Below are 27500 nucleotides of genomic sequence, written 5' to 3' on the forward strand. Positions count from 1 at the left end.
TGTCCTCTCACCTGTCCCCTCACCTGTCCTCTGACCTGTCCCCTCTCACCTGTGACCTCTCACCTGTCCCCTCTGACCTGTCCCCTCTCACCTGTCCCCTCTCACCTGTGACCTCTGACCTGTCCCCTCTCACCTGTGACCTCTCACCTGTCCCCTCACCTGTGACCTCTGACCTGTCCCCTCACCTGTGACCTCACAACATGAAATATATACCCTCAAAACACATCTGATAATGTCAAGAATAATAATATATCACGATGAGGGGCACTTGGGTTGCAATATAAGTACTTTAAATGGTACTATTAGTAGTATTAGTACTTAAGATGATACTATGAGTACTTTATATGGTACTATTAGTAGTGTTAGTACTGTTACTGCAGTGACTAACCCTAATCCTCTCTGCTCCTCTCAGGTGACTAAACCTCTGGGCTGGTCGGGCTCCGACAAAGTGTTCTCCTCCAAGACACACCTGCAGTACCGCATGTACAAGACGGTGAGACACACACACACACACACACTTTTAAAACACACCTGCAGTACCGCATGTACAAGACAGTGAGACACACACACACACACACACACGCAAGCTTTCACACACACAAAATGTGTCTTTTATTCATCCTGATTTTTTTTATGTATTGTTTAAATATTTGTACAAAACAATGTGAACCTTGAATCTGAAATATTGATAAATCAGTTACAAAATATTTTAAATTTTATTTGCTGGGACGATTCCACTGAGATTTAAAAAATCTCTTTTCACGAGGCAGAGAAAAAGTTCCACCCTAAAAACACAATTAATAGACAAAACATTCAAATAATTATTAAGAATAATTCACATAAATGCCGACGGACTTCAAACAGACCAAAACATTCATATAATATTTAAATGCTCGGCTTCTGTCTGTCTGTCTTTGTCCTCGTATGAAATGAGAGTTCAAACTGAACCTTCCTCCATGAAGTGAATAAACCGTGAGTACGTGTCCGTCTGTCCTCCTGCAGCCGATCTTCCTGAACGAGGTTCTGGTGAAGCTGCCCACCGACCCGTCGGGCGACGAGCCGCTGTTCCACATCTCACACATCGACCGCGTGTACACGCTGAGGGCCGAGAGCGTCAACGAGCGGTAACGCTCATGTCTAATGTCTAATATTGAATGTTTAATATTTAATATTAATGTTTAATGTTTAATATTTAATATGTAATGTTTAATATTAATGTTTAATATTTAATGTTTAATGTTTAATATTAATGTTTCATATTTAATGTTTCATATTTAATGTTTCATATTTAATGTTTCATATTTAATGATTAATATTTAATATTTAAACTCTGAGTGACGTCGTTCATAATGGTGGTTATGGTGAGGCAGTAAATAAAACAAGTCTGTGTGTTTGTGTTTGTGTGTGTGTCTGTGTGCGTGCGTGTGTGTGTGTGTGTGTGTGTGCAGGACGGCGTGGGTCCAGAAGATCAAAGCGGCCTCGGAGCTCTTCATCGAGACGGAGAAGAAGAAGAGGGAGAAGGCGTATCTAGGTGACGTCATGCCCCTCCCTCACAACCTTCAACACCAACACACCTTCAGGACTAATGTGTGTGTGTTTGTGTGTGTGTGTTGGTTTGTGTGTGTGTGTGGTTGTCAGTTCGCTCTCAGAGGGCCACGGGCATCGGCCGGCTGATGGTCAACATCGTGGAGGGAATCGAACTCAAACCTTGTCGCTCCCATGGTACACACACACAGGCACACATGCGTACACACACATTTTACATTTAAATATGTATCATCAATATAGTCTCAAAAATATATATATATATAAATATATTTATATATACATTTATATATATATATATACATATATATATATATATATTTGTATATATATACCAATATATTTATATTAATATATATATATATATTGATATAAATATATCAATATATTTATATAAAAATAAATGTATTTACAAATATATATCAATATATCTATATAAATATATTGATATATATTTGTAAATACATTTATTTTTATATAAATATATTGATATATTTTTTAAATATATTTATATATATAAGTGTATTTATTTATAAATAAATATATTAAAATATATTTATATATATATATATACAGGACTGTCTCAGAAAATTAGAATATTGTGATGAAGTTCTTTATTTTCTGTAATGCAATTAAAAAAACAAAAATGTCATGCATTCCGGATTCATTACAAATCAACTGAAATATTGCAAGCCTTTTATTCTGATTTATTGCTGATTATGGCTTACAGCTTAAGAAAACTCAAATATCCTATCTCTAAATATTAGAATATCATGAAAAAGTATACTAGTAGGGTATTAAACAAATCACTTGAATTGTCTAATTAACTCGAAACACCTGCAAGGGTTTCCTGAGCCTTGACAAACACTCAGCTGTTATAAATCTTTTTTTTTACTTGGTCTGAGGAAATATTAAAATTTTATGAGATAGGATTTTAGAGTTTTCTTAAGCTGTAAGCCATAATCAGCAATATTAAAAGAATAAAAGGCTTGCAATATTTCAGTTGATTTGTAATGAATCCAGAATGCATGACATTTTTGTTTTTTTAATTGCATTACAGAAAATAAAGAACTTTATCACAATATTCTAATTTTCTGAGACAGTCCTGTATATTAAGTGAGGAATGAGTGGAAGTACTCTTTTAATCATCTAACTTGTCTAATTTCTCAAATAGTAACTATTTAGTCCTTTGTTAATAGACATTATATATTTATATTTATATATATGTGTATGTATATAAATAAAACAATCCCTGTGTGTGTCTCTGCAGGTAAGAGTAATCCTTACTGTGAGGTGACGATGGGGTCACAGTGCCATATCACCAAAACATTACAGGTGAGCTTTTATTCCATTAGCGACATTTAGAGTTTATTTCTAGTGACTAATGAACCAGTTAGAAGAGATGCAGGTCTAATTTTATTATTAAAACTAATTATAAAATCATTTAATCACGTTCTGTATTGTCAATATTCTACTGTCTGTTTAATGTTTCATTATTTACTAGGACTCTGTTATTAGTAAATAACTTCTCTCTCTCTCTCTCTGAAGGACACGTTGAATCCCAAGTGGAACTCCAACTGTCAGTTTTTTATAAAGGACCTTGAACAGGACGTCTTGTGCGTCACGGTGTTCGAACGAGACCAGTTCTCCCCCGACGGTGAGGCCCCCGGACCCCTCACTGCATGCTCTAGATGTGTGTTTTCATCTCTCACTCTGTCTCTCCCTCTCTCTCCCTCTCTCTTCACCTCCCTCCAGACTTCCTGGGCAGGACGGAGATCCGATTGGCTGAGATAAAGAAAGACCAGGGCTCCAAAGGACCAATCACCAAGCGGCTGCTGCTCCACGAGGTTCCCACGGGAGAGATCGTGGTCCGGCTGGACCTCCAGCTGTTTGAGGAGCCCTGAAGAAAACCTGGACCGGGTCCTGGACCGGGTCCTGGACCGGACTGGGGGACAAAAAGGATCTCAGAGATGGACTGGATTAGACCGGATTGGATTAGACCAGACTAGAGTAGACCGGACTGGATTAGACCGGATAGATTAGACCAGACTAGAGTAGACCGGACTGGATTAGACCGGATAGATTAGACTGGACTGGAGTAGACCGGACTGGATTAGACCGGATAGATTAGACCAGACTAGAGTAGACCGGACTGGATTAGACCGGATAGATTAGACCGGACTAGAGTAGACCGGACTGGATTAGACCGTATAGATTAGACCGGACTAGAGTAGACCGGACTGGATTAGACCGGATAGATTAGACCGGACTAGAGTAGACCGGACTGGATTAGACCGTATAGATTAGACCGGACTAGAGTAGACCGGACTGGATTAGACCAGACTGGATTAGACCGGACTGGATCCTCTTCTAGAAAGAGGTTTTGAGACTGCGTGTCACTTTCCTCTGATTTAAATTGAGACACTTTGAGGTGAATAAAGTAAAAGAAACAAGACGATAATCTTCTGTTTTACAAGTTCCCTCAAATGCAACGTTTGAGTACGTAGCGAGGTTTTATCTAACGACGCCTTCAGGTTCATTTAGGAGGAAACGGACAAAAGCAATAAAATAAAATGCCTAAAATGTCTTTCGGTCGTCTTTCCGAGTTTGGGAAGCAAAATGGCACAAAATCTAAAAGAAGTGACGCGTGTCTCCTCAACAAGTTAAAAGAAACACTTTAACGTCTTGTGATGAACTCCAGGACCGGTTTTCTACTGCAGTCCAGTCTAGTCCGGTCTAGTCCAGTCTAGTCCGGTTCAGTCTAGTCCAGTCTAGTCCGGTTCAGTCTAGTCTGGTCCGGTTCAGTCTAGTCCGGTTCAGTCTAGTCCGGTTCAGTCTAGTCCGGTCCAGTTGAGTCCGGTTCAGTCTAGTGCGGTTCAGTCTAGTCCGGTCCGGTTCAGTCTAGTCCGGTCCAGTCGAGTCCGGTCCAGTCTAGTCCGGTCCGGTCCAGTCTAGTCCGGTCCAGTCTAGTCCGGTCCGGTTCAGTCTAGTCCGGTCCAACTCCAAGTCCTTTTAATCCAGTCTGGTTCTCTGAGATCAGCCGGGTCTTTTTTAAATATAATCTCTTCCATCAGACACTCCAGTGACAATCCCTCCTTTGAGTCCTGACAACCCCTCAGTGTGTGTGTGTGTGTGTGTGAGAATGTGTGTGTGTGTGTGTGTGTGTGTGTGTGTATGTGTGTGTGTGTGGTGGACGGCCAATTAAAAGGTTCATTTTTCTTTCCAGTCTTACTCTCTGAGTCTCAAGTGAAACTTCAGGCGTCAGCTGCGAGACTCCGAGCCTTAAAGGGATTCACGACGTTTCCATCGCAAAACAAACAGAAGCTCGTTATGTACAGGTTCAAAATGTCACTTTTGTGTGTATAATAATAATAATATTAATAATATTTCAGTCGAGGTGCTGCGGAGAAGAAAGTCTTAAATCTTCTTATTTTCCGCGGTCGTAGCTTTTAGGTGATTTCTGTCACAGTGCAGGCGGAGGGGGGAGGAGCCCCGGATGATCCAGGGGGCGGGGCCAGGAGCCCCGGATGAACCAGGGGGGCGGGGCCAGAGCTGCATAGGGGCCCTCGAACATGCTTTCGGTACTACGTTGTGTTTTATAGGAACAGCTTTTTAGAGAAATAACAAAAACAAGTTCTACTGTGCTCTTAAAACACACACACACACACACTCTGTTGCTGCGCGGCAGGACTCGACTGAACAATGTTCCACGGCGGCCATTTTTAATAGTGAGAGAACGTATAAAAAATTGAATATTTCTTTCTTTTTTTTATTGCTCTGTAATTTCTCGACGGGAGGAAATGGAGTGTTTGTGGAGGGACTACTTTCAGCGGCGGAGTAACACACATCGGGCAGTGAGGGGACGACAGCGTGGCTCACTGATGGCTTTTCGGAGATGAACAAATATTTAACGTTATTTAAACGTGAACTCATTCCTCTTCCTGTCGTTTCCTGTTCGTCTAAAAAGTGTACATTTTAATATTTGTGTGGTCTTTCATCGCGGTTGTGAAATTTCCGCGTTGTGCCAAAAAAGAAAGGCCGCGATGAACGCTAGCATTTTTTTTTTTTAAAGAACGCGGAGCGGCATAAAGTTATTGTTTTATTTTGTATTATTATTTTTAAAGCATATCGTCTTTACTGAATTATCTCAGGAGTTACTTTGATGGCGGAATTTCCCCGACGCGAGTATTCAAAATGGCCGCCGCAGTTGGTTATAAAACCGGAGTTTTTTTAAGTGTGACCGGCCACTGTCCAATCAGGAGTCGGCGAGGCTCGGCCAATCGCAGAAGCTTGAACCGAATGTTTGTGTTCCCCCCGGACTGAAGCTGCTGCTGATGATGAATGTGTCCTTCATCCCTCCTCCTCGTCCTCCTCGTCCTCTCCAGACTGTCCTGAGACTAATCCAGTTTAAACCCGTTCTCACTGTCTACCTTCCAGGTTGTGTATAATACTACTGATATCTGAGAGTTAATATATAAGCGCTGGAGGCGGCCTGCTGTTAATTATCACCGTAGAAAAAGAAGAAGAAATACTTTGCTGTCTTTCAGTGTTCAGAATAAACTCTGTTGGACCGAGACTGAAGGCCGTCTGTCGGTGGTTTCTGTCTTCGTCACAGGATTATATTTACTGCGTCCGACTTTCTCTCTTATTGTTCTTTTCTTAGGAAATTCTCTTTAAAATCTGTTAAAATTAAACAATTTGAAGTAAAAAATTGTTTCTTTCATTGAACCCCCAAAAAAAGTGCCGAGAGCCACGAGCGCGGAAAGAAAGTTACAACTTTTTTTATTGTTTCGAGTTTGTGTTTATATTTTACACGAGTTAAAATCAAAACGAAGCATCTACGTAATAAAATTAATCATATATGATTTACCTAAATTGTGAAAAACATGATTCTTAATATCAGAGATGCATGTAGATTATTATGAGTTAATAAAAGATATGTTCTGGAAGTTTACGTCATATTAAAAAAACATTTGGATATCTGAGAAATCACATTTAATTATTTATATATATATTTGTATCTACTTCAATATAAAACTGTAAACAGTAGCATAATGAAGCTGTAGAATAAACGTTTAAACAAATAAATTAGAAATCTTGAATGAAAATTGTGCTCCACCACTGAGAAATAAACTGAAAAGTATTATAACTTAACAGATAAAATACGCTGGAATACTTCATTATTACTTAAATGATTCAATACAACTTACTTAACTTACTTAAAAGGTATGTAATGAATGGTTATGAAGTTCAAAAAGAGAGCTATTCGGTGGGGCTCTTATTTTGAAATCCCTATAACCCGCTCATCTTCTTCTGTGGTGCCTTGACGTCTTTGGAGGCTTAAAGTTTTCCGTAAAAATCGTCGTAAAGCCATAAAAACACACAGGGCTGCTCTTCTAAACACAAACAGGTTTACAAACAAACAAACGGTTAAAAAATCGATTTAATCGGTTTAAGTCGAAACCGGAAATGAGTTATTTTTTGGTATATATTAATTTTTTAAATATTTTAATTACCCCCAAAAAACATTCCCGTGTGTCTTGAGAGATACCAGCAGAGCCAGGTGTGATGGTGGAGGACAGAGAGCTCCAGGACATCCAGCAGCTCCTCACAGCGACCGGAGGATTCTGCTGAAACACCGTTATACTTCATTTAATTTAATTTAAAGCATCATGGCTGCTGCTTTGTTCAGAAGAGGAACAGGATTAAGTGTAAGTACATTACAAGTGTGCAATACCATGCATACTAGTGACCTACCTTGTTATTTCCTTCACATAAAAACATGAATCAAGTAGGCTACATTTTATTGCATTTATTGCATGTTTACTCAAACTGTGTATCTTTAGCTGTAAATAAAATGTACTTTTCTCTCAAAGTCAACACAGAAAAAACCAGCAACAGCATATGTCTCGTGTGTTTAATATAAATACTCATAAACGCCTCATATGTGCAATAATGTCTCCAACCACTCAATCTGAGTAGTTTATTTATTATACGTTGACTTGTTTTTACTGCGGCTCTAATCCTGCAAATATACGATCACAAGTCGATGTAGCAGTGAGTTCCTGAAAATCGAACTATTCAAATTAGAAACTAGTTTGCCTGTGTGTGTGTATATATATGTGTGTGTGTGTGTGTGTGCGCCTCCAGTGTATGCACAGGGAGTTGTGCCGAGTCGTGTGGAGGCCACAGACTGCACTGTTCACCTCCAAACCACCAGAGAAAAAACAACCACCGCACAGGACCCACATCAGTGAGACACACACACACACACACACACACACACACACACACACACACACACACAGAGACACAGTGTTATATTCACAGGTTATTCCTTCAGTTGAACCGTAAGCGCTGTATTTTAGAGGTTTTTACAGGCTGTTCCTTCACAACCTGCTCGGTTTAAGAATTAAAACATCTATCGTAACCTGTTATTGCAAAGGTGACATTGTGTTGAGGGGGTTTCTGTCCGCTTTCAGAGACGGCCGTGAAGCAGCCGGCGGTGGATGTCGCTAAACTCCGGGAGCAACTTGGTAAACATCAGCGCACTCGGATGTTCAGCCAGTGCAAAACTGGTTTTGGATTCAGACAGTTTTTTCAGACATGTCTTCTTCATCACACTAGTGGTTTTACTTGTCCCTCATTCCCTCCTCTTCATGTCCCCCCCCCCCCTCCTTCCCTCCTCTCCCCTGCCTTGTTAGAAACCACAATGGAGTCGTCACCAATGGAGCATACCCTATCCCACCCAATGGAGCATACCCTATCCCACCCAGTAGAGCATACCCTATCCCACCCAGTGGAGCATACCTTACCCCACCCAATGGGGCATACCTTACCCCACCCAGTGGAGCATACCCTATCCCACCCAATGGAGCATACCTTACCCCACCCAGTGGAGCATACCTTACCCCACCCAATGGGGCATACCTTACCCCACCCAGTGGAGCATACCCTATCCCACCCAATGGAGCATACCTTACCCCACCCAGTGGAGCATACCCTATCCCACCCAATGGGGCATACCTTACCCCACCCAGTGGAGCATATCCTATCCCACCCAATGGAGCATACCTTACCCCACCCAGTGGAGCATACCCTATCCCACCCAGTGGAGCATACCTTACCTCACCCAATGGGGCATACCCTATCCCACCCAATGGAGCATACCTTACCCCACCCAGTAGAGCATACCCTATCCCACCCAGTGGAGCATACCTTACCCCACCCAATGGGGCATACCCTATCCAATTTTACCGTGGGAACACAAGAAACCAGAGATTCTGCTCCTGTTGAGGGTCCACTAGAGCTTCCGATAGACGTGGCGGCACAAAAAGTAGAAACCAAAAGCACAAACTCGGGTCCTGTTAACCTCTCGCACGCTGCACCCTTGACCTTGAGAAGCGAACCCGCAAAAGTATCCACAGTGGAATCGGTAAAGGCCGCAGTGGAGGAGGAAGGGAACAGGTCTGAAGAGATGACCTTGAGTTCCGTAACGTTCCACGTGGACCGGGTCATGGTGGCGTCCTTCGAAGCCGACGAGCTCCTGCAAACGATATCGGTTCTGGATGAACAGGCGGAACAACAGGCCCGGGAGCTGTTGGTCCGGACGGAGATCGGAGCCGAGAGCTCGAGCGAAGACGAGCGCGAGGGCGAGAGCGAACGCCAGAGTTTAACCGAAGTGCTCTCGAAATGGGACTCTTTGTCGGAGGACCTTCAAGAGTTGGAAGGAGAAAGTGTCAAGCTCCTCTTTAGCGCTCCTCCCGAGGCGGCCACCGGAGCCGAAGCCGCGACCCTGGAGACCGTAACTCTGGAAGAGGTTGGAGGTCTTGAAGCCGAACGAGAGCCCGGAGAGCGGCCGTGCGGCGTCTCGGAGGCCATGAGCCATGAGGCTGTGACCTTGGCGGAGGTCGAGAAGAAATCTCTGAGTGAAACCACGAATCTTCTGGAGGAAGTGGCCGAAATCGTCGCCGGAGAGCAGAAGACGGAGGTGGAGGACGCGGCGCCGCCTGAAGAGACGCCCGAGGCTCCGTTTCTGGCTGAAGATCTGCAGATGGACGCGTTGGTGGGGGAGCTGCTCTTTTCCCTTCCCGCTCCTGTAACCGCGGTAACGGGAGACCAGATCGGTCGGGGGACCGTAAGAGCGAATACTTCGGACGGTACGTTGGACTCCTGAAGGTGGAGAGGCGTTTGGAGGAGCAGAGGGTGGAGCTGGTCGTAGACACGCTAATTCAATGGAATTGTTTTTTGTAAACACTATTTATTTGCTTTCTTTAAAGTTCGTTGAAATATTCCCTTTCTTCGACCCTGTAATGGAGAATTCCCAAAATGATGGTGTTGATTGAAGCTGAGATGAAGGGACATCAGTCTTCTGTCCTGTCTCTGGGGTCGTTACCACAGCAACGGTTGCCGCCGGGTCAGTCGACGTCGATGCAGCACCTGAAGTGACGGATGATCTGAAGGAGATGCTGCCGGAGGAGGAGGAGGAGGGAGCGCAGGCTGGAACCTCGGGTAATGAAGATGGACAAGAGACACGAGAGGGTAAATACACAATACAGACAAAGGTCAAAGGTCACATCGGAAAATTGGACAAGTGAATCCAACGAAATACTGCGCAGCAGTAAATGTTGTCTTAGTGAGACAAACATGACTTTCCGTCAGCGCTCAGCCCCCAGAAGTAGTAAAAAAAAAAATTTACCTTTTTTTTTTAAATTGCAAAATTGTCCAATATCAACATTGTCTGACTTTCAGCTTTTGGGTTTTTTGATGGAATCGTTGTCTTGAATTTTCCAGATTTAGATCCGGTACAGAGACTCTTCCTGGAGAAGATCAAAGAATACAACAACATGCTCAGGTAGAGACAAAGGAGGCTATATTACATTTATATACATAAATATGCTTGAAATACCAAAAGACACAGAGTTCAATTCCATTAGGTTTGCTCAAGGAGAAAGTTCTAGATTGTTGGTATTGATCCACTCATTTAACTCTTCAGAAGATATTTCCCAAACTCTTTTCTTGAAGAGTTATGTAATAATGTGTCGGCTTTAAATGAGACCGGTCGGGAACGCTGTTAGTAATAGAACTATATTTAAAATGTAGCTTCTGCCAACATAATAAACTAATACTAGGAATAAAAAAAGTGAGATTTAATGTGAAATATAACTCTTTAAAAAGGGCAGTGATGGTATTTGTTTCAAGTCTTTTTAAAGTTTTATTTAGCTAAATGTTTAAATGTGACTTGGAGTGATTTAATGTGAATTATTCATGCAGCCTTTAAGACTCTTAAAAAAACAAACAGATAATGGATTTCAAGAGACTTCCTGATTTAAATTATTAATTATTATTCTTAGTATTTGTTTATATTACAGTAGTGGTGAGTTTGACATGTGGAGGAGACATTTATTAAAATCTCCCCCCCCCATCTACTGTCTCCTCCGAGGCTGAATGGAGGACCGTTGGAGGCGGAGCCAGACTACGAGAAGTACCTATCAGAGGAGACGGCGAAGCTCCGGAGACTTCATGGAGGAGGAGACCTGAGCAGCTTCCCTCAGCTCACCTTCACAGGTGAGAGAGGGGTTCATTCACAGAGGACTTAAGACTTTAATTTGTTTCAAAGACATTCCCTCTGTGGATAATTCAATTATTAGAAATGTAAGTATTAAGGGATAATGAGCCGATCACAGATTCGTAGTTATTTGCGTATGTCGGCGAATATAAAACAAGGAATATCTATACGCAAATGCCAAATGCGTTTTAGAAAAATCCTAGATTCCTTTACCCAACAGGGTTTGCAAAAAAATAAAAAAATAAAAAATGACTTACATCAAGGCTGAAAATCCCAATTTTTTCATGGAGATTATGAATTTATAATTATTTGTTTTAACCTCTGGTACGTGATGCTTTCATTTCTGCTGTTTCCTCTTTAGAGCCGCAATGGGATCAGGACACCAAATGATCCGTGACACCTACCCCCCCCCCCCCCCCCCCCACACACACACACACTCCCTGTGTTCCTCCTTAACCCCTTTTGCCTTTCCTCTCCGTCTGCCCCTCCTTTACCTCCTCGTTTCACATTTCGGGAAGAGGAGAAGAGGAAGCACGTGAAGCTTGTTTAGGCAACAGAAAAATAAAAGAGGTGGTCTTGTGTTCTCAGATGTTGAGTGTGTGTGTGTGTGTGTGTGTGTGTGTGTGTGTGTGTGTGTGTGTTAAATGTAATTAAAGCGTCACAGAGCACGGAGGCCTGTGTGAACAGCAGGTGGAGCTGTCAGGTCAACCTTTTCTATTTGACTCCATTTATCTCCGTCTACCTGCATGTGGCTATATTTATCTGTATACTCTCTCTCTCTCTCTCTCTCCCTCTCTCTCTCTCTCTGCTGTGTGGTGACAGAGGCAGTCTTTGCCAAGTCAGATCCCTCCTCAGTCACGACTCTCTGATAAGAGATGGTGTGAGTCACAGTTACACGTATAAACGCCCCCCCCCCCAAAAAACTACGCTCAGAAAAATGCGAAATAATTTTTTTTAATAAGCGACTTTCCTTTTATTTTGCCTGAGAAAAGAGCCGTCAAGAGTAATTAAATAATGTAAAACGTGCTCTAAAATAATGTAATAAATTCAGAATAGTCACAGTGCAGCGACCGAATAGAATAAAATAGAAGAAATGAAGAAGAGGAGCCGTCGTCCGGCGTTCATTCAAATTCCAGCTGTGTTGATCAGGATGCGCTGTAAGTGGCCCTGCGGTGACGTCACTGGATTTAGGCGTTCACTCGGATTGCCTGCGCAGAATACCGGCGTGCGCGTGTGATATCTTGTCCTTCAGCGTTCCCGAAGCTGCACGTGACCCCCTCGCCGTTCTGGTCAGCTCGTGACACACATTTTTTTTAAACCGCCAGTTGGCCACACGTCAACGGCGACGTTAATAACGTCGTAACTGCCGCCGCCGAACCGTTGTGTGTGTGTGTGTTTTTGTGTACGTGTACGCGCGTCACCAGCGGCTCGCGCTCTCTCTCTCACACTCTCACCGTCACGCGCGCGCGCTGCACATCACCCCCGCGAGCTCACCGCCACACAGCCGGTTAGCTCGCTAGCTAACGGCCGCGTCCTCCCAACTGCCAGCGTTCTGTCCCCCCCCCCCCTCCCCCCCTTCTTCTTCCCGGTGATGCGTTGACGTGGTTAACGTTGAAGTAACGGATTATCGTCACCCCCTCCCTCGGCTGACCGGGAGCCGCCATGGAGTGCCGCGTGCTGTCCATACAGAGCCACGTCGTCCGGGGATACGTGGGCAACAAGAGCGCCTCGTTCCCGTTACAGGTAAATACAACTCTCGGTGCGCCCATAATCGGACAACGACACCCCCCTCTAACGGTCGACAAAATCGGACTGCGACTTTTCCAGCAACGGTCAAACGGACTCGGGTGCCATTCGGCTTTTTGACGAAGATACCCGATGATTACACCGTTTAAAGTTCGTCCAACCCCCGCTAACGGAAATCGTGCCTCCGCCTAAATCGATCACGAACGATTAGTTGTATTTATTTTGTCGTAACGCATCAACGAGTCTTATCATTTCGATGTCGCGCACGTAACGACAGGTGTCGTGCGCGTTGTGTTTCCGGTTGCCCTCCATCCACACAGCGATGCTGTCAGTGGGGAAGATGATGGGAGATAATATGGCAGCTTTCTTGTCTCTTTGTATTCTTTATTTGACGAGGAGGAACGTTTTATACGACGGAGAATGGAAATTACACGTGTGTGTGTGTGTGTGTTTATCATGAGCATGAGAAAAACAAACATGCATTGCTTAACCCTCCTGTTACATTTGTGGTCAATTTTGACCCCATTCAATGTTTAACGTCTCAAAAAAAATTATTCATTATTATTTTTGCTTCATATTTCACGACTTTTCCTAATTTATTGGGCACAACTGGGAAAACATAAAATGCACATGATATGTTTTCACTGTCCTGTACACAACTTGTACGCATCGGTCAATTTGACCCCAGGCGGTTTTTCACTGTGCAAAAAATATAAGAAATATCAACTTTATTATATATTTAAAGGGCTGTTTAGGTCGTCAACAAACAAACATAAAGTACCTCACATTTAAACTTGGGAAACGATATTAATTCTAATCGTTTTCTGGAGGTTTTAATTGCTGTGGTCCAAAAAGGGTCAAAGATGTTAGTAAATTTGAAGGTAACAGGAGGGTTAAACTAGTGATCAATAGCTTTGACGTTTTAAATGCCAGATGTGGAGGAGTTGTCTGATGATGGACCCCTGGTGTTATTTAAAGGACCTCTTACTCTGGAGGAGACTCGTTCAGTCTGGAGGAAAAACATCTGTCGGCCTGGTGGAGGGTTGCCAAAAATAGCGAAACTACTGGTAACCTGGAGGGGAAAGAGGGACTTTAGTACCCAGAAGGTGTTCACCAATCACTGCAGGTTGGCTGGCTGCCTCAGACAGACAGGTAGACAGACAGACAGACGGACGGACGGACGGACTGGTGTCGGTCAGTGGTTCTCAAACTGTGGGCCGCATATTATTCTGCAAAGAGGAGGTGGACTCTGTTTATCACTTTTATCTTTAATATACTTTTTGGAGTCAAACTTATTAATTATAAATGTGCAGGCACGTTTGCTGATTAATCCTTCCTGATGAAATTGGTCGATCTCAGTGACATATTTGGAAAGCTGAATTAATTTAATCTTCATCTTCAAGGCAGAGACGATCAGGTTTCACTCCGAGACGAAGGAGAGGAGACTCCGCCGAGGGAAAACTGAGGATCTGAGAGAATTTTAACTAATACAGAAACAACTTAATGTCACGTTATTGTTTTGAAAATATATTTGTTGGGGCACGAACATTTTTCAAAAAAAGGTTTGAGATCCACTGGCGTAGCTGAACGTCTGGAAGCAAATCCAGCCCCTTCCACAGTTTTTGTGCGGTTGTAAAGTTGTTTTTTTGTGTCACAAAGACTGGAACACTTTGTCTCTGAAGTCCAGAGGCACTGAAAGCTTCGATCGCTCCTAAAAAAGGGTGTTTTGCTCTGTTTCTACGCAGGTTAATTGTCTTGCAAGTCACATTTAGCAGAATCGCAACAACAAAAAAGACATTGTGATCCCGTCCAGCTGCTCTTTTTTATTATTAAATTAAATGTGCTCATATTGTGTTTTAATGAAATGTCCCTCAGCGGTTATAGAACTCCAGTATCTTCTTACGCTGGTTATTCATCTCGACAGACGCAGGAGAATCCAGGAAACTCATCATCGTTATTGGTGTGAATCTGCTTATCTCTATATATTCTCGACATTAATTGAAAGGTTACTGTTGGAGCTATTTAATTTGACATTTGTCTTTAGGTTTTATTGTTAAGTAATATTTATTAATTATTTCTTATTACCTTCGCATTGAAAATGCGGAAGGTTATGTTTTGATTGCCGTGTATTTATTTATTTGTATGCGTGTTACTCGCATAACTCAAAAAGTATTAAACCGAATCGCATGAAATTTCGTGGGATGATTGGTTATTATTCGGGGACCATTTGATTAGATTTTGGGATCGATCGGGTCAAAGGTCAAGGTCATGAAAAGGTCAAACTCTTTTTCCAATTTCTATCCAATTGGCAACTAATGCCAAAATGTTCATAATTCAAAGCCCAATCTTGTGATATGTGAAGGTATGCGCTCTACCGAGTGCCCGTTCTAGTTTATGTTATATTTTGATATGTTAGTTGTTTCTTATGATAGTTGTAGTTTAGTTTAATATATTTACTTGTAGGTTCACTGATTGGGTAACACTGGGCCCCTGTGGTGATATGTAGAGGTGGGTAGGCACAGGACCAGCATGCACCTGGGTGGCCGATGTTTTGTTTTTTACCACAGCATCAGCGAAGAGGGTCAGCGTTTTAATCGCCACAACGATATTTTCCGGCGGCGGCGGCGGTGAGGCCGGCGCCGTACGAGTCCCGTCGTCCCAAAGGACGGTCTCCCGCTGTGAGAAGTGGCGAGTCTATTTTCAGCCCTGCGGCGCCGCAGGGTGCATTCTGTGGTTATCCTCAAAGCTGCTGGGCTTTCCTGCACGGCGCCGCTAATGTCCAACTGTCGATGATTAAGACCCGTTTGTACAGACTCATGTTTCTCGTGTCTCACCGCCTCATGGAGCTCAGACGAGACGCTGGTCGTTACGCGACGCACACGACCAGTGCATTAAGTGACTGAGTATACAAAGTGCATTCAGTGTAATGCTCACCCAAAGACTAAGGAGCTTACATTCAGGTTGTTATTAAGTAGTATTTCATATTTCCACCTCAAACCAATATGTGTTTTCCAAGAATGTTAATTGATTTCTGGGGGGAAATGAGATGTCAGACTGGTAACATTTAAATAGATTTATATATATATATATATACATATATTATATGTGTTTGTATATATATATTATGTGTGTATATATATATTATATGTGTGTGTATATATTGTGTATATATTATATGTGTATATATATATTATGTGTGTATATATATTTATTATATGTGTATATATATATTATGTGTGTATATATTATATTATATGTGTATATATATATTATGTGTGTATATATTATATGTGTGTGTTTATATATATTATATGTGTATATATTATATGTGTGTGTTTATATATATATATTATATGTGTGTGTTTATATATATAATATGTGTATATATTATGTGTGTGTTTATATACAGGACTGTCTCAGAAAATTAGAATATTGTGATGAAGTTCTTTATTTTCTGTAATGCAATTAAAAAAACAAAAATGTCATGCATTCTGGATTCATTACAAATCAACTGAAATATTGCAAGCCTTTTATTCTGATTTATTGCTGATTATGGCTTACAGCTTAAGAAAACTCAAATATCCTATCTCTAAATAGTAGAATATCATGAAAAAGTATACTAGTAGGGTATTAAACAAATCACTTGAATTGTCTAATTAACTCAAACACCTGCAAGGGTTTCCTGAGCCTTGACAAACACTCAGCTGTTATAAATCTTTTTTTTTACTTGGTCTGAGGAAATATTAAAATTTTATGAGATAGGTTTTTAGAGTTTTCTTAAGCTGTAAGCCATAATCAGCAATATTAAAAGAATAAAAGGCTTGCAATATTTCAGTTGATTTGTAATGAATCCAGAATGCATGACATTTTTGTTTTTTTAATTGCATTACAGAAAATAAAGAACTTTATCACAATATTCTAATTTTCTGAGACAGTCCTGTATATATCAGGCATGAGAATCCCTCACCTTCGAATTCGCTTTGAAACCAAAAGAGGTGACTGACGTGATACGTGTAGATCCGAAGAGTTTTTGTTTTGGGGAAGGGGGTCAATTGGCCGGCGTTTATGAGATTGGAGTGGGACACGGAGAAAATGTGGAGTGGTGCTTTTCGCAATAGAACATCTTTGATGGGCACGTGTCGCGTCTCGGCTAATCAGCGTCAAGATGTTTTCAGCATTTGGTGGTTTAGGTTAGCTTGAATGTTAGCCCGCTATCTGCTGCTGTCACGCTGCACGGTGTAGCGATGCTAACAAAGTACCCGTACGTTAAGAGCGATGTGATTTAGCATATTTTTTGTATCGATACTTCATTAAAAAAGCGATCAGAGCGCACGCGCTGCTCCGTGTCGAGCTGTCTGCGCACACTCGTGCCGTTAAGTGGCGGAATTTTCGGCTTTAAAAATAAAAATTAAAAAAGATGCCAGAAGTGAAATGTTTAAGTTCAGTCTGTAAAGTTCTGTTTCTGTAACTCTCCAGCTGCTCATCCTGATGAACTCTGTATCCTCTGGTCAGATACAGACTAACAGTCTCATAGTGATAATCAATGCTATGATGGCTCCATGTAGTTTCATTAATATCTTGTAGGCTAATACTAATATTACTGCCATTTGTTAAGTGTTGAAAAAGTTGGTAAAAAGTGAACCATACAGATATTTTATTTATTACTATTATAGATAAATATACCAGGATCGTATTTATGGTACTGTGTTATGGTATTGTATCAGTATCATGATATTTATGGCAGGTATGGCATAGATTAGAACATACGTGTCAAACTCATGGCCCGCGGGCCAAATGTGGCCCGCCACGTCATTTTATGTGACGGCATTCTTGTGTCCTTAAGATTCACTTGTTGGTTCATAATTGACTGTAAAAGGGAATATGACTAAATAGTTGTGTTGTGCATACTGTGATATTCTGAACACTCAGGTTCAAACTGCAACATCTTTTCATGAAATACATTTGAGAAGTTAAAAATATCCCTCGATTTAGGTCTCAGCTTGTCATTCAGGGGTGATAGTGCGTCCCAAAGCCAGACCAGTGGAGAACTACTGCCCCAGACCAGTGGAGAACCACTGCCCAGACCAGTGGAGAACCACTACCCAGACCAGTAGAGAACCACTACCCAGACCAGTGGAGAACCACCTGTCTCAACTGTGAAAAAGCTTTTAACAAAGTTAATGTAATAATGTTTGTTTGATCTTTGATAAAGTAATGTGGGTTAAAATAAATAGAATTAAATTAAATAGATGTATTGTATAATATTAAATACATTTGCATATATAGTTATACATTTATATAAGTACACCTAAATAAACAAACAAATGCAAAGACAGTTATTTAACAATATGTTCTGGAGTAGTTAGAATTATACCGTGTTAGTGACAACCGGCCCTTTGAGGGCCGCCATGAGGCCGATGTGGCCCTCGGTGAAAATGAGTTTGACACCCCTGGATTAGAAGATCGTGACAACCAGGTAGAGGCAGAACAGACTCGATGAACAGACTCGAGGCTCAGCAGAGCACAAGACTTGAAGACTTGTTCACGCCAAAAAAAAAAGGAAGTTGGTTCATGAATAACTATATTATATACAATATTACTATTATTATAGGGCCCACTGACTTAGTGTCAGAATGGAGGAACTATAGATTATCATACAACGTCCAACATCGATGTTCGTGGAAGTCACCAGCACCCCCCCCCCCCCCCCGCGCGCCTATCCTCACCTTTTTCACCCCTGACCCGTTTTCATGCCTGATATATATATATACTCTTAAGTCTCTTAAGTGTAAATGTTGGCGAGTTGCTCGTTAATCATCAGCTTAGATTCAGACCGAGAAACAAAGGCCGGCGACACAATTCACACAACCGTGATGCGGTGTGTGTTTGAGATGAGGGGTGAGATGCCGACGGCGACCACGGTGCCGATGATGTCGTCGGCAGCGGGCGAGCGGGGCATCCCTCCCTCTCTCTGCGTGTGCCGACGGCCTTAGAGGAGCTCGGGCCTGTCACGAGGCGGCGGCGGCGAGAGGAGGAGGCGCTCCGATTGGCCGCCGCAGGATTCCTCCCGGTGACCTCACTGAAGATGGAGACAGTCTCCTGACACCCAGTGGGGAATACAGAGTTTAATAGAATTGTTAATTATTTTTTATTTAGTTGAAGTGTGATTTTCTCCCAAAAAAGACGAGGACGTTCTGCTCGAGAACAAAATAACTGAGCGGATTATTCCGAGTGAGAGACTGAAAGGGTGAATTCTCAATGTGATGTCATTAGCTCTCAAAGGGGGAGCTTTGGGTTGTAACCGTGTCCCTGGAACAGCCCGTGATTTGCTCAAGGGCGCGCCAGCGATCCGCCGACGCGGCTCGTTTTACACTTCACCGAGAGGGAATCTTCATATTTTAATTTAATGGAAGAAGCAATTTATCAGGGTTCGTATGGTCATGGAAAACCTGGAAAAGTCATGGAAAAAACTTAAATCATAAAAGTTTTGGAAAAAGTCATGGAAATGTGTTATGATCACATGTTCATTTACGGCGAGTTTGAAATAATATATATTATTTTTTCAAGAAAGGCGCTCAAAATATAAGCCGGCGTACGCTCTCAATACGCACAATTTTCTAAATGTTTTCATGTTTATACCGAGATTTCAGTTTGGTCACGGACATTTGGTTTAAAGTCATGGAAAAGTCTAGAAATCCATCGGTCAACACGTGTAAGAACCCTGACTTATTTATCTGGCAGCTCCTTCACTTTCGAATATCGGGCCTTCGGAGGAACTTCTGAGTTCAGTGCTTAAACTAGTTCCTGAGTCTGGAGCTGAAGTTCCTTAATCAATAACGTGATAACCGGATACCTCCGTACCCGATCGATCATTCACAACGCCGGCTTGTTGGTACCCGCTCGTCAAACGAAGAGTTCATCTCGCTTTCTGCTCGTCTCATTTAAAATCGTAGTCTTTGGTGCGGTCAGAAACGCCTGTTAAATAATTTGAGTCATTCACGGATCCCAGACGATGAATTACAATAAAAGTTTGGGGGTCACCCTGAACATGTTCCCACTTTTATTTATCAAATAAATTTCAAAGTGAATATAAAATCTAGTCAAGACGTTGACGAGGTTATAAATAATGATTTTTATTGTAAATATTAATGTTGTTCTTCTTGTGGCTCAAAGGAAGGCCAGTTTTATAGCTTCTCTCACCAGCATAACTGTTTTCAGCTGCGCTCGCATAAGAAGGGTTTTCAAGGGTTTTCTACCCATCCGCTAGTCTTCTAAGGCGATAACACAATGTACCACTAGAACATGGAGATGGGCCTCTACACACCTCTGTAGAGACTTCATTAAACACCAGAGAATAGTCATTTACACATTAACTATGTAGAGAGTGTATTTATGATTAATTTAATGGTATCTTCATTGATAAAAACAGTGCTTTACTTTGAGAAATAAGGACATTTCTAATATTTTATTCTTTTTTCAAAGTGACCCCAAACTTTTGAACAGTATGTAATCAGGATTTTAGCATTTAGCTTTAGTTTAGCATTTAACATAATTATTGGTGTTATAGACTGGATAAGAAACATATTGTAGGTTGATGTGCAAATACGCCCCGAACTAAATAACAAAAAGACGACACGCGCACACACACACGCACACACACACGGAGACGTGTGCTTTTCATGTCGTTGCGCTAACGCTAAACGCAGAGGAGCTAACCCGAAGCCAAGCGACTCGCAATGCAGTAAATCTATTTTGTGTCGACTCAGACGTGATCAGTCACGCGCTGACGAACAGAAACTCTTCACTCGCCTTCATCTGGAAATCACCACAAGTGCTCCCTCACAACCCAAAAGGCTAACTGTGTGTCACGGCGGTTAATATCCACGCCCTCGAGGCTGGCGAATAGAAACGACGTGACCTAAATAAATGTACAGACGACCTGCAGTGAAAGAGTCCCGTCTCTAAATGAAACCCACTTTTTTTTATTCAGGCAGACGGAAACGGATCTTTTAGAGAACATTTAATTGGCCATCAAAGAAAAAAAGCTCCAATTCTAAATTTAACTGCAAGTAATTAGAAGGTCGCTGAAAGAGTTGCTAACTTGTTGCCTTCGCATTGAAAATGCGGAAGGTTATGTTTTGATCTTTATTTATTTATGTGAATGCGTGTTACTCGCATAACTGTAAAGTATTCTAAAAACTGGGGCACTGCGCAGATGGTGGAGAAACAGGCTTCCGGACACGCATGGATTAAGTTATCAACATTTAATGGCAAGAAAAGTGAATCAAACATTCAATGCGCTCTCTCCTCGTGTCAAGGCTGCAGGCTCTCGGCGCCTTCCGAGACGCACACAACCTTCCCTTCGGGGCTCACCTGAGAAAGAGGCCGGTCTCTACAAAAACACGCCGCCTTATACTCTTCCTGTTTCCGGTCAAACCTCACTTCCGGTTTCAGTCGCTTTCACAATAAAAGTCACTTCACGGATTTCAACCGGCTTCGGCAATCTATATTACTAACATACAGTCACTCTCATGCAACATACATTAATTCTTGCCATTTACATTTGCATAGAGTAGACATTACCCCTATGCTTCATAATACATTAATAACAATATCAATATTCTCCTTAATATTGTCTATTATAATATTTTTCTATATGTATTAATTTAAAACATAAGACCTCTGCAGATGTTATCAAAATAAACTATTACAACTTAACATAACTCAAAAAGTATTAAACCGAATCGCATGAAATTTGGTGGGATGATTGGTTATTATCCGGGGACCATTTGATTAGATTTTGGGATCGATCGGGTCAAAGGTCAAGGTCATGGAAAGGTCAAAATCTTCTTTTTACCATATAGCGCGGTCAATTTTTATCCAATTGGCATGCAACTAATGCCAACATGTTCATAATTCAATGCCCAATCTTGTGATATGTGAAGGTATGCGCTCTGCCGAGTGCCCGTTCTAGTTGTTTTTGTTGTTATTGTGATTAAAATGAAGCTATTGTCTGTGTTTAATTAATGTTGTGTTCTGTGCTCTGTTTAATTGGTGGACCGAACTAAAGTGAATACACTCCGATTAATCCTGTTTTCATATGATGATCACTTCCTGTCTCGACTGTTTTTGGGACGTTGATTTCATTTTACGGTCATTTTGGACGTGTTTCTAATATGTCGCTCAAATCAACGTGGAATATAACGCAATCAAATTCAACAGTATCTCAAAATACAACCGTTAAATTGACCTTAAAGGAGGCTGAACTCCGACGTCCTTGGTTTGACCTTCAAAGAATTAACTCAATGACATTGTGAAGAAAACTGGACTTTCTATTTTTTCCCTCCATTTTATTTACCGCATTATAAATAGTTAAGTGTAGCCAATAAAGCGTCAATCTACACTTTACACAGAACTTCTTTTAAGTTAACATTTATCTCAAGAACATGACAACTATGGGATTTTGCCCTATTGAATATTATTAGAAAATACCAACGACTAGAATAAGATCATTCAAACCAGGATGTATTTTTACAATATTGTCAAAATAATTGTTTAAAAATGAGTCGAAACATGTTGTGTTCCTGACCCCCTCTGAAACCAGCATGTTTCCATTAATGTCTCATTAATAAATAACTTTTCATCGGTTAAATGCCAATAACCGATTAATTGACGAGCTCAAGGTCAAAGGGGTCGAGTCGCCGCCGTCCCTCAATGTGGCGTCCAAACGAAAAGAACAAAGGACTCATTCGGTCCGCCCGCTTCCCGTTTCCACGCATAATTAAAATAGTCGTTTGGATAACAATGGCCCGAGCACGTGGACGGGCCGCACGTCTTCCTCTCGCTCCTCCTGGGAATTAAAAGACGGGAGGACACTGAGTTGGTTCATGGATCGGTTTCAGCTCTCGCTTGACTCTTCTTTCCCCCTGACCCGTGGTCTGTTTCCTTCTCTCCCTCCTCCAGGTGTTGGGGTTTGAGGTGGACTCCATCAACTCCGTCCAGTTCTCCAACCACACGGGTAAGACCGATGAAATGGCATATTTCTGTGTGTGTTGTGTTTTAGTTTGGTGTGTGTGCGTCGGATCCCTCGGTGTCGTGACGGAACTGTCGAAGAGACGCCGGCGAGTCGACAGCCGGGTGAATCACGTTTTCTTGGGGGAGGTGGGGGAGTTCAGCTCTCAGACACAGAGGGGTCCGCAGGGGGTCCATTCATATGTTACTCAGGGCTTCTCGCTGCCCCTTGGGGCGTCCTGGCTGCTGCCGGTCTTGTTTTGATAAAGCAGAGGTGCCAAGATCAGTTTACTCCTCCTGAGGAGTTCTACTGGACCTGTGAAGACACCGTTTATACCACAGGGAACATAAAGATAGAGGAGGTCTGGCTATAAGGGAACATAAAGATAGAGGAGGTCTGGCCTTAAGGGAACATAAAGATTGAGGAGGTCTGAGAACTTGCATTCTCTCTCCTGACCACCAGGGGGCGACTCCTCTGGTTGGTTGAACAAAAAAGAGAGAGGTCTGGCCTTAAGGGAACATAAAGATAGAGGAGGTCTGGCCTTAAGGGAACAACAAGATAAAGGAGGTCTGGCCTTAAGGGAACAACAAGATAGAGGAGGTCTGGCCTTAAGGGAACATAAAGATAGAGGAGGTCTGGCTATAAGGGAACATAAAGATAGAGGAGGTCTGGCTATAAGGGAACATAAAGATACAGGAGGTCTGGCCTTAAGGGAACATAAAGATAGAGGGGGTGTGGCTATAAGGGAACATCAAGATAGGAGGTCTGGTCTTAAGGGAACATAAAGATAGGAGGTCTGGCCTTAAGGGAACATAAAGATAGAGGAGGTCTGGCCTTAAGGGAACATAAAGATAGAGGGGGTGTGGCTATAAGGGAACATAAAGATAGAGGAGGTCTGGCCTTAAGGGAACATAAAGATAGAGGAGGTCTGGCCTTAAGGGAACATAAAGATAGAGGGGGTCTGGCCTTAAGGGAACGTAAAGATAGAGGGGGTCTGGCCTTAAGGGAACGTAAAGATAGAGGAGGTCTGACCTTAAGGGAACATAAAGATAGAGGGGGTCTGACCTTAAGGGAACATAAAGATAGAGGAGGTCTGACCTTAAGGGAACATACAGATAGAGGGGGTCTGGCCTTAAGGGAACATAAAGATAGAGAGTGTGTGGCTATAAGGGAACATAAAGATAGAGGAGGTCTGGCCTCAAGGGAACATAAAGATAGAGGAGGTCTGGCCTTAAGGGAACATAAAGATAGAGGGGGTGTGGCTATAAGGGAACATAAAGATAGAGGAGGTCTGGCCTTAAGGGAACATAAAGATAGAGAGGGTCTGGCCTTAAGGGAACATAAAGATAGAGGGGGTCTGGCCTTAAGGGAACATAAAGATAGAGGCGGTCTGGCCTTAAGGGAACATAACGATAGAGGAGGTCTGGCCTTAAGGGAACATAAAGATAGAGGGGGTGTGGCTATAAGGGAACATAAAGATAGAGGAGGTATGGCCTTAAGGGAACATAAAGATAGAGGGGGTGTGGCTATAAGGGAACATAAAGATAGAGGAGGTCTGGCCTTAAGGGAACATAAAGATAGAGGAGGTCTGGCCTTAAGGGAACATAAAGATAGAGGAGGTCTGGCCTTAAGGGAACATAAAGATAGAGGGGGTGTGGCCATAAGGGAACATAAAGATAGGAGGTCTGGCCTTAAGGGAACATAAAGATAGAGGAGGTCTGGCCTTAAGGGAACATAAAGATAGAGGGGGTGTGGCTATAAGGGAACATAAAGATAGAGGAGGTCTGGCCTTAAGGGAACATAAAGATAGAGGAGGTCTGGCCTTAAGTGAACATAAAGATAGAGGGGTTCTGCCCTTAAGGGAACATATAGATCGAGGAGGTCTGGCCTTAAGGGAACATAAAGATAGAGGGGTCTGGCCTTAAGGGAATGTAAAGATAGAGGGGGTCTGACCTTAAGGGAACATAAAGATAGAGGAGGTCTGACCTTAAGGGAACATAAAGATAGAGGGGGTCTGGCCTTAAGGGAACATAAAGATAGCGGGTGTGTGGCTATAAGGGAACATAAAGATAGAGGAGGTCTGGCCTCAAGGGAACATAAAGATAGAGGAGGTCTGGCCTTAAGGGAACATAAAGATAGAGGAGGTCTGGCCTTAAGGGAACATAAAGATAGAGGGGGTCTGGCCTTAAGGGAACATAAAGATCGAGGAGGTGTGGCTATAAGGGAACATAAAGATAGAGGAGGTCTGGCCTTAAGGGAACATAAAGATCGAGGGGGTTTGGCCTTAAGGGAACATAAAGATCGAGGAGGTCTGGCCTTAAGGGAACATAAAGATCGAGGAGGTCTGGCCTTAAGGGAACATAAAGATCGAGGAGGTCTGGCCTTAAGGGAACATAAAGATCGAGGAGGTCTGGCCTTAAGGGAACATAAAGATCGAGGAGGTCACGATGAATTTCCTCCTCTGAACTATCAGAACATTGTGTAAACTAACAAACACGGGGCTTCTTTCTCTGGGAGAGAGCAGCAATAAATCCCTAAAGTACCTTTCACTCATTTTTTGTGAACATCAACACAACCGAGTCCTGAACTCGAGGAACGATTAAATCTAATAAGAAGCAAGATAATAAACAAAGACACCAAAGAGTGAACCTTTTCTTCTGCTGTTCCGCTTCCAACACACACGTTTACTGTCGTCAATAATAATAACGCACGCAAGGGAATTAAAAGACATTTAAAACTTTTTAAAAAAAGGCTCAGCTGTTGGTTGCTAAACGGACGTCCTCACAAGGTCAAGAGATTACAACACATGGACCGTAGACCTTTAATCCTGTTTTATGTGTGGTTTTGTACTGGTTGGTAAGAGAAACCCAACCAGTGTATTAACGACACATTAATTTCTCTAGTTTAGTTTCTTTTTTTTCTAGATTTCTTTTGCAATTTAAAAGCAAAAAAAAGATCCAAATTTGAACCTTTTATTGCCATTTATGTTCACACACACAAGGAATGTGTCACGGCGGGTTGTGCGACAGTCGACAACGACATAAACGACAATCGGCACAGCCGAGAATTAAGAATATGGATATATAACAAATATAAAGTGCACAGACAGGCAGGTTTTCAGACCTTTTTAACTCAGTTTAAAGTGTTTTTAGTGAAGAATTCTGTGTTTTTAAGTGAATAATTAAGTCAGTCAGCGGGGGACCAAACTTTGCTGTTTTGTCCAATGAAAAAGGGATAAAAAGGCGTCCCGCCCTCCTCTAAACACTGTATTTCATTCATAATGCGACCGGCTGCTTTTTCATGTTTTTTTTTCCCAGTGGCGTGCCGCGATGACCTTTGACCCTCTCGTGTCGCGGCCGTCTAGTTTCTCATTTGGTCTCGTTTGACAATCACAAGCGTAATCACGCTGGAAAAGGTCAGCGGCGAGCCGTCTGACATCTTATTGACGACGAGGCCTGTGAGAGGGTCGTTTACAACCAGCCAGATTATTATTGTTATGTCTTTCTTCTTCGTCTCATTGTCGTTGGGGTTGTTGATCGTGGCGTTGCAGACGAGGGGGAACATCATTTATAGGTGGACCGAGGAGACGGGTGTCGTCGTGTCGGGGCGAGAGACGGAGGAAAGGCTGTAATTTACATTGGAGCGGTTTGGAGGAGGCGGAGCCTAAATTCAGCCGAACATCTTCGACGAGAAGTTTCCTCTTTCTCTCTTAATTAACAGAAACAACGGAGTTCTTTGGAAACTAAAAATAGAAAACAGATTATTATTATTATTTTATTTATTTTAATTTTCATATAACCTGCAACGACTAACGTCAGCTGTCACGCTCAGTCTTTATTTTAAGTGAATTAATCTGGAGTTTTGCCCACATCCTCCTAAATGAAATACTAACCAGCAGCAGCTCTCAAAACCTTCAGCCAACCGCTAATCTGTCCGGGAACAGGCTGCCAGAAGCCATGCGTCTGTTTGTTATTTGGGTAACCGGAACTCTTTAGTTTCAAATAATTTAGTGGGTTAGTTTGCGTCTTGTTTGTTGAAGGTTGTAACAGGATGATTATCAAATTATTTATTTGCAGACCAACTGACTGCTCCTGTCTCCAGGACGGTTGGATGGGCCGTTCTGCTGGAGCCTCGTTGACCGGATGAGGAGGCTGGCACTCTATTTTTTTCAATTTTCTGTGGGAATTATAAAATTAGGAATACCCGAGAATTGAGTCGGCGGTTTTCAAAATAAGATAAGAGGGATTCATTGTTAGTTTTGCTGATGAAACTAGAATTCATTGCTGCAAATCCCAAATCTTTGCTCTCAGAATCCCCAAAACCGCAGAAAAAGAAGAAAAAAAAATCCCCCTTTTTTTTTCTCACTCAAAAAAACCTCATTTGCTCTTAAAAAAACAAACAAGTGCACGTTTTTTTTTGAGAGCAAAAGAAAATTCTAGTTCCATCAGCAAAACTAAAAATTAATTTACTTACAAATGAGGAATTTGCTCTCGAAACCTTTTTGTTTGTTTGTTTGTTTGCGTTATAAAAACACAAATCTACCTTCGCGGTGTTCAGGCTTCTTTGGGTTCTCCGATGATGACGAGATGCAGCCCGGGAGTTTAAAGAGGGACACGATAGTCTGAACTG

At 42.1% G+C, this 27500-nt stretch overlaps 3 protein-coding genes across 7 annotated transcripts in view; all 3 read left to right on the forward strand.

The window, feature by feature from the left end:
• The window catches only part of itsn1 (intersectin 1 (SH3 domain protein)), a 42755-nt gene extending 36581 nt beyond the window's left edge, over positions 1 to 6174 (forward strand). For all 5 annotated transcript variants that reach the window (XM_056435142.1, XM_056435144.1, XM_056435143.1 and 2 more), the window contains 7 exons: positions 413 to 493; positions 1003 to 1124; positions 1449 to 1531; positions 1639 to 1722; positions 2816 to 2880; positions 3094 to 3202; positions 3301 to 6174. In XM_056435142.1, the coding sequence (XP_056291117.1) occupies positions 413 to 493; positions 1003 to 1124; positions 1449 to 1531; positions 1639 to 1722; positions 2816 to 2880; positions 3094 to 3202; positions 3301 to 3449 (693 nt within the window). In that variant the 3' untranslated portion in view covers positions 3450 to 6174. The remainder of the gene's footprint in view (positions 1 to 412; positions 494 to 1002; positions 1125 to 1448; positions 1532 to 1638; positions 1723 to 2815; positions 2881 to 3093; positions 3203 to 3300) is intronic.
• A 2574-nt stretch (positions 6175 to 8748) lies between these two features.
• Positions 8749 to 11546, forward strand: LOC130207391 (eukaryotic translation initiation factor 5B-like). Its single transcript, XM_056435973.1, has 5 exons — positions 8749 to 9704; positions 9946 to 10086; positions 10339 to 10399; positions 10988 to 11112; positions 11475 to 11546. Exons 1-5 carry the CDS (start codon positions 8777 to 8779, stop codon positions 11501 to 11503), a joined length of 1284 nt encoding a protein of 427 aa, XP_056291948.1. The 5' UTR covers positions 8749 to 8776; the 3' UTR covers positions 11504 to 11546.
• An 830-nt stretch (positions 11547 to 12376) lies between these two features.
• pdxkb (pyridoxal (pyridoxine, vitamin B6) kinase b) overlaps positions 12377 to 27500 on the forward strand; it is a 32256-nt gene continuing 17132 nt past the window's right edge. Inside the window, exons 1-2 of the mRNA XM_056435775.1 lie at positions 12377 to 12856; positions 22823 to 22877. Of these exons, the coding sequence (XP_056291750.1) occupies positions 12776 to 12856; positions 22823 to 22877 (136 nt within the window). The 5' untranslated portion in view covers positions 12377 to 12775. The remainder of the gene's footprint in view (positions 12857 to 22822; positions 22878 to 27500) is intronic.

This window comes from Pseudoliparis swirei, chromosome 17 (genome assembly GCF_029220125.1).
Source record: "Pseudoliparis swirei isolate HS2019 ecotype Mariana Trench chromosome 17, NWPU_hadal_v1, whole genome shotgun sequence".
Classification (NCBI taxonomy): Eukaryota; Metazoa; Chordata; class Actinopteri; order Perciformes; family Liparidae; genus Pseudoliparis; species Pseudoliparis swirei.

What these genes read in the sequence shown, in the direction of transcription:
- LOC130207391 (XM_056435973.1), top strand. Translation starts at nt 8,777, where the DNA reads ATGGGGCATACCCTATCCAATTTTACCGTGGGAACACAAGAAACCAGA. An exon ending in AAGAGCGAATACTTCGGACG is followed by an intron (nt 9,705 to 9,945) that starts GTACGTTGGACT and finishes TCGTTACCACAG; the next exon opens with CAACGGTTGCCGCCGGGTCA. An exon ending in TGGACAAGAGACACGAGAGG is followed by an intron (nt 10,087 to 10,338) that starts GTAAATACACAA and finishes TGAATTTTCCAG; the next exon opens with ATTTAGATCCGGTACAGAGA.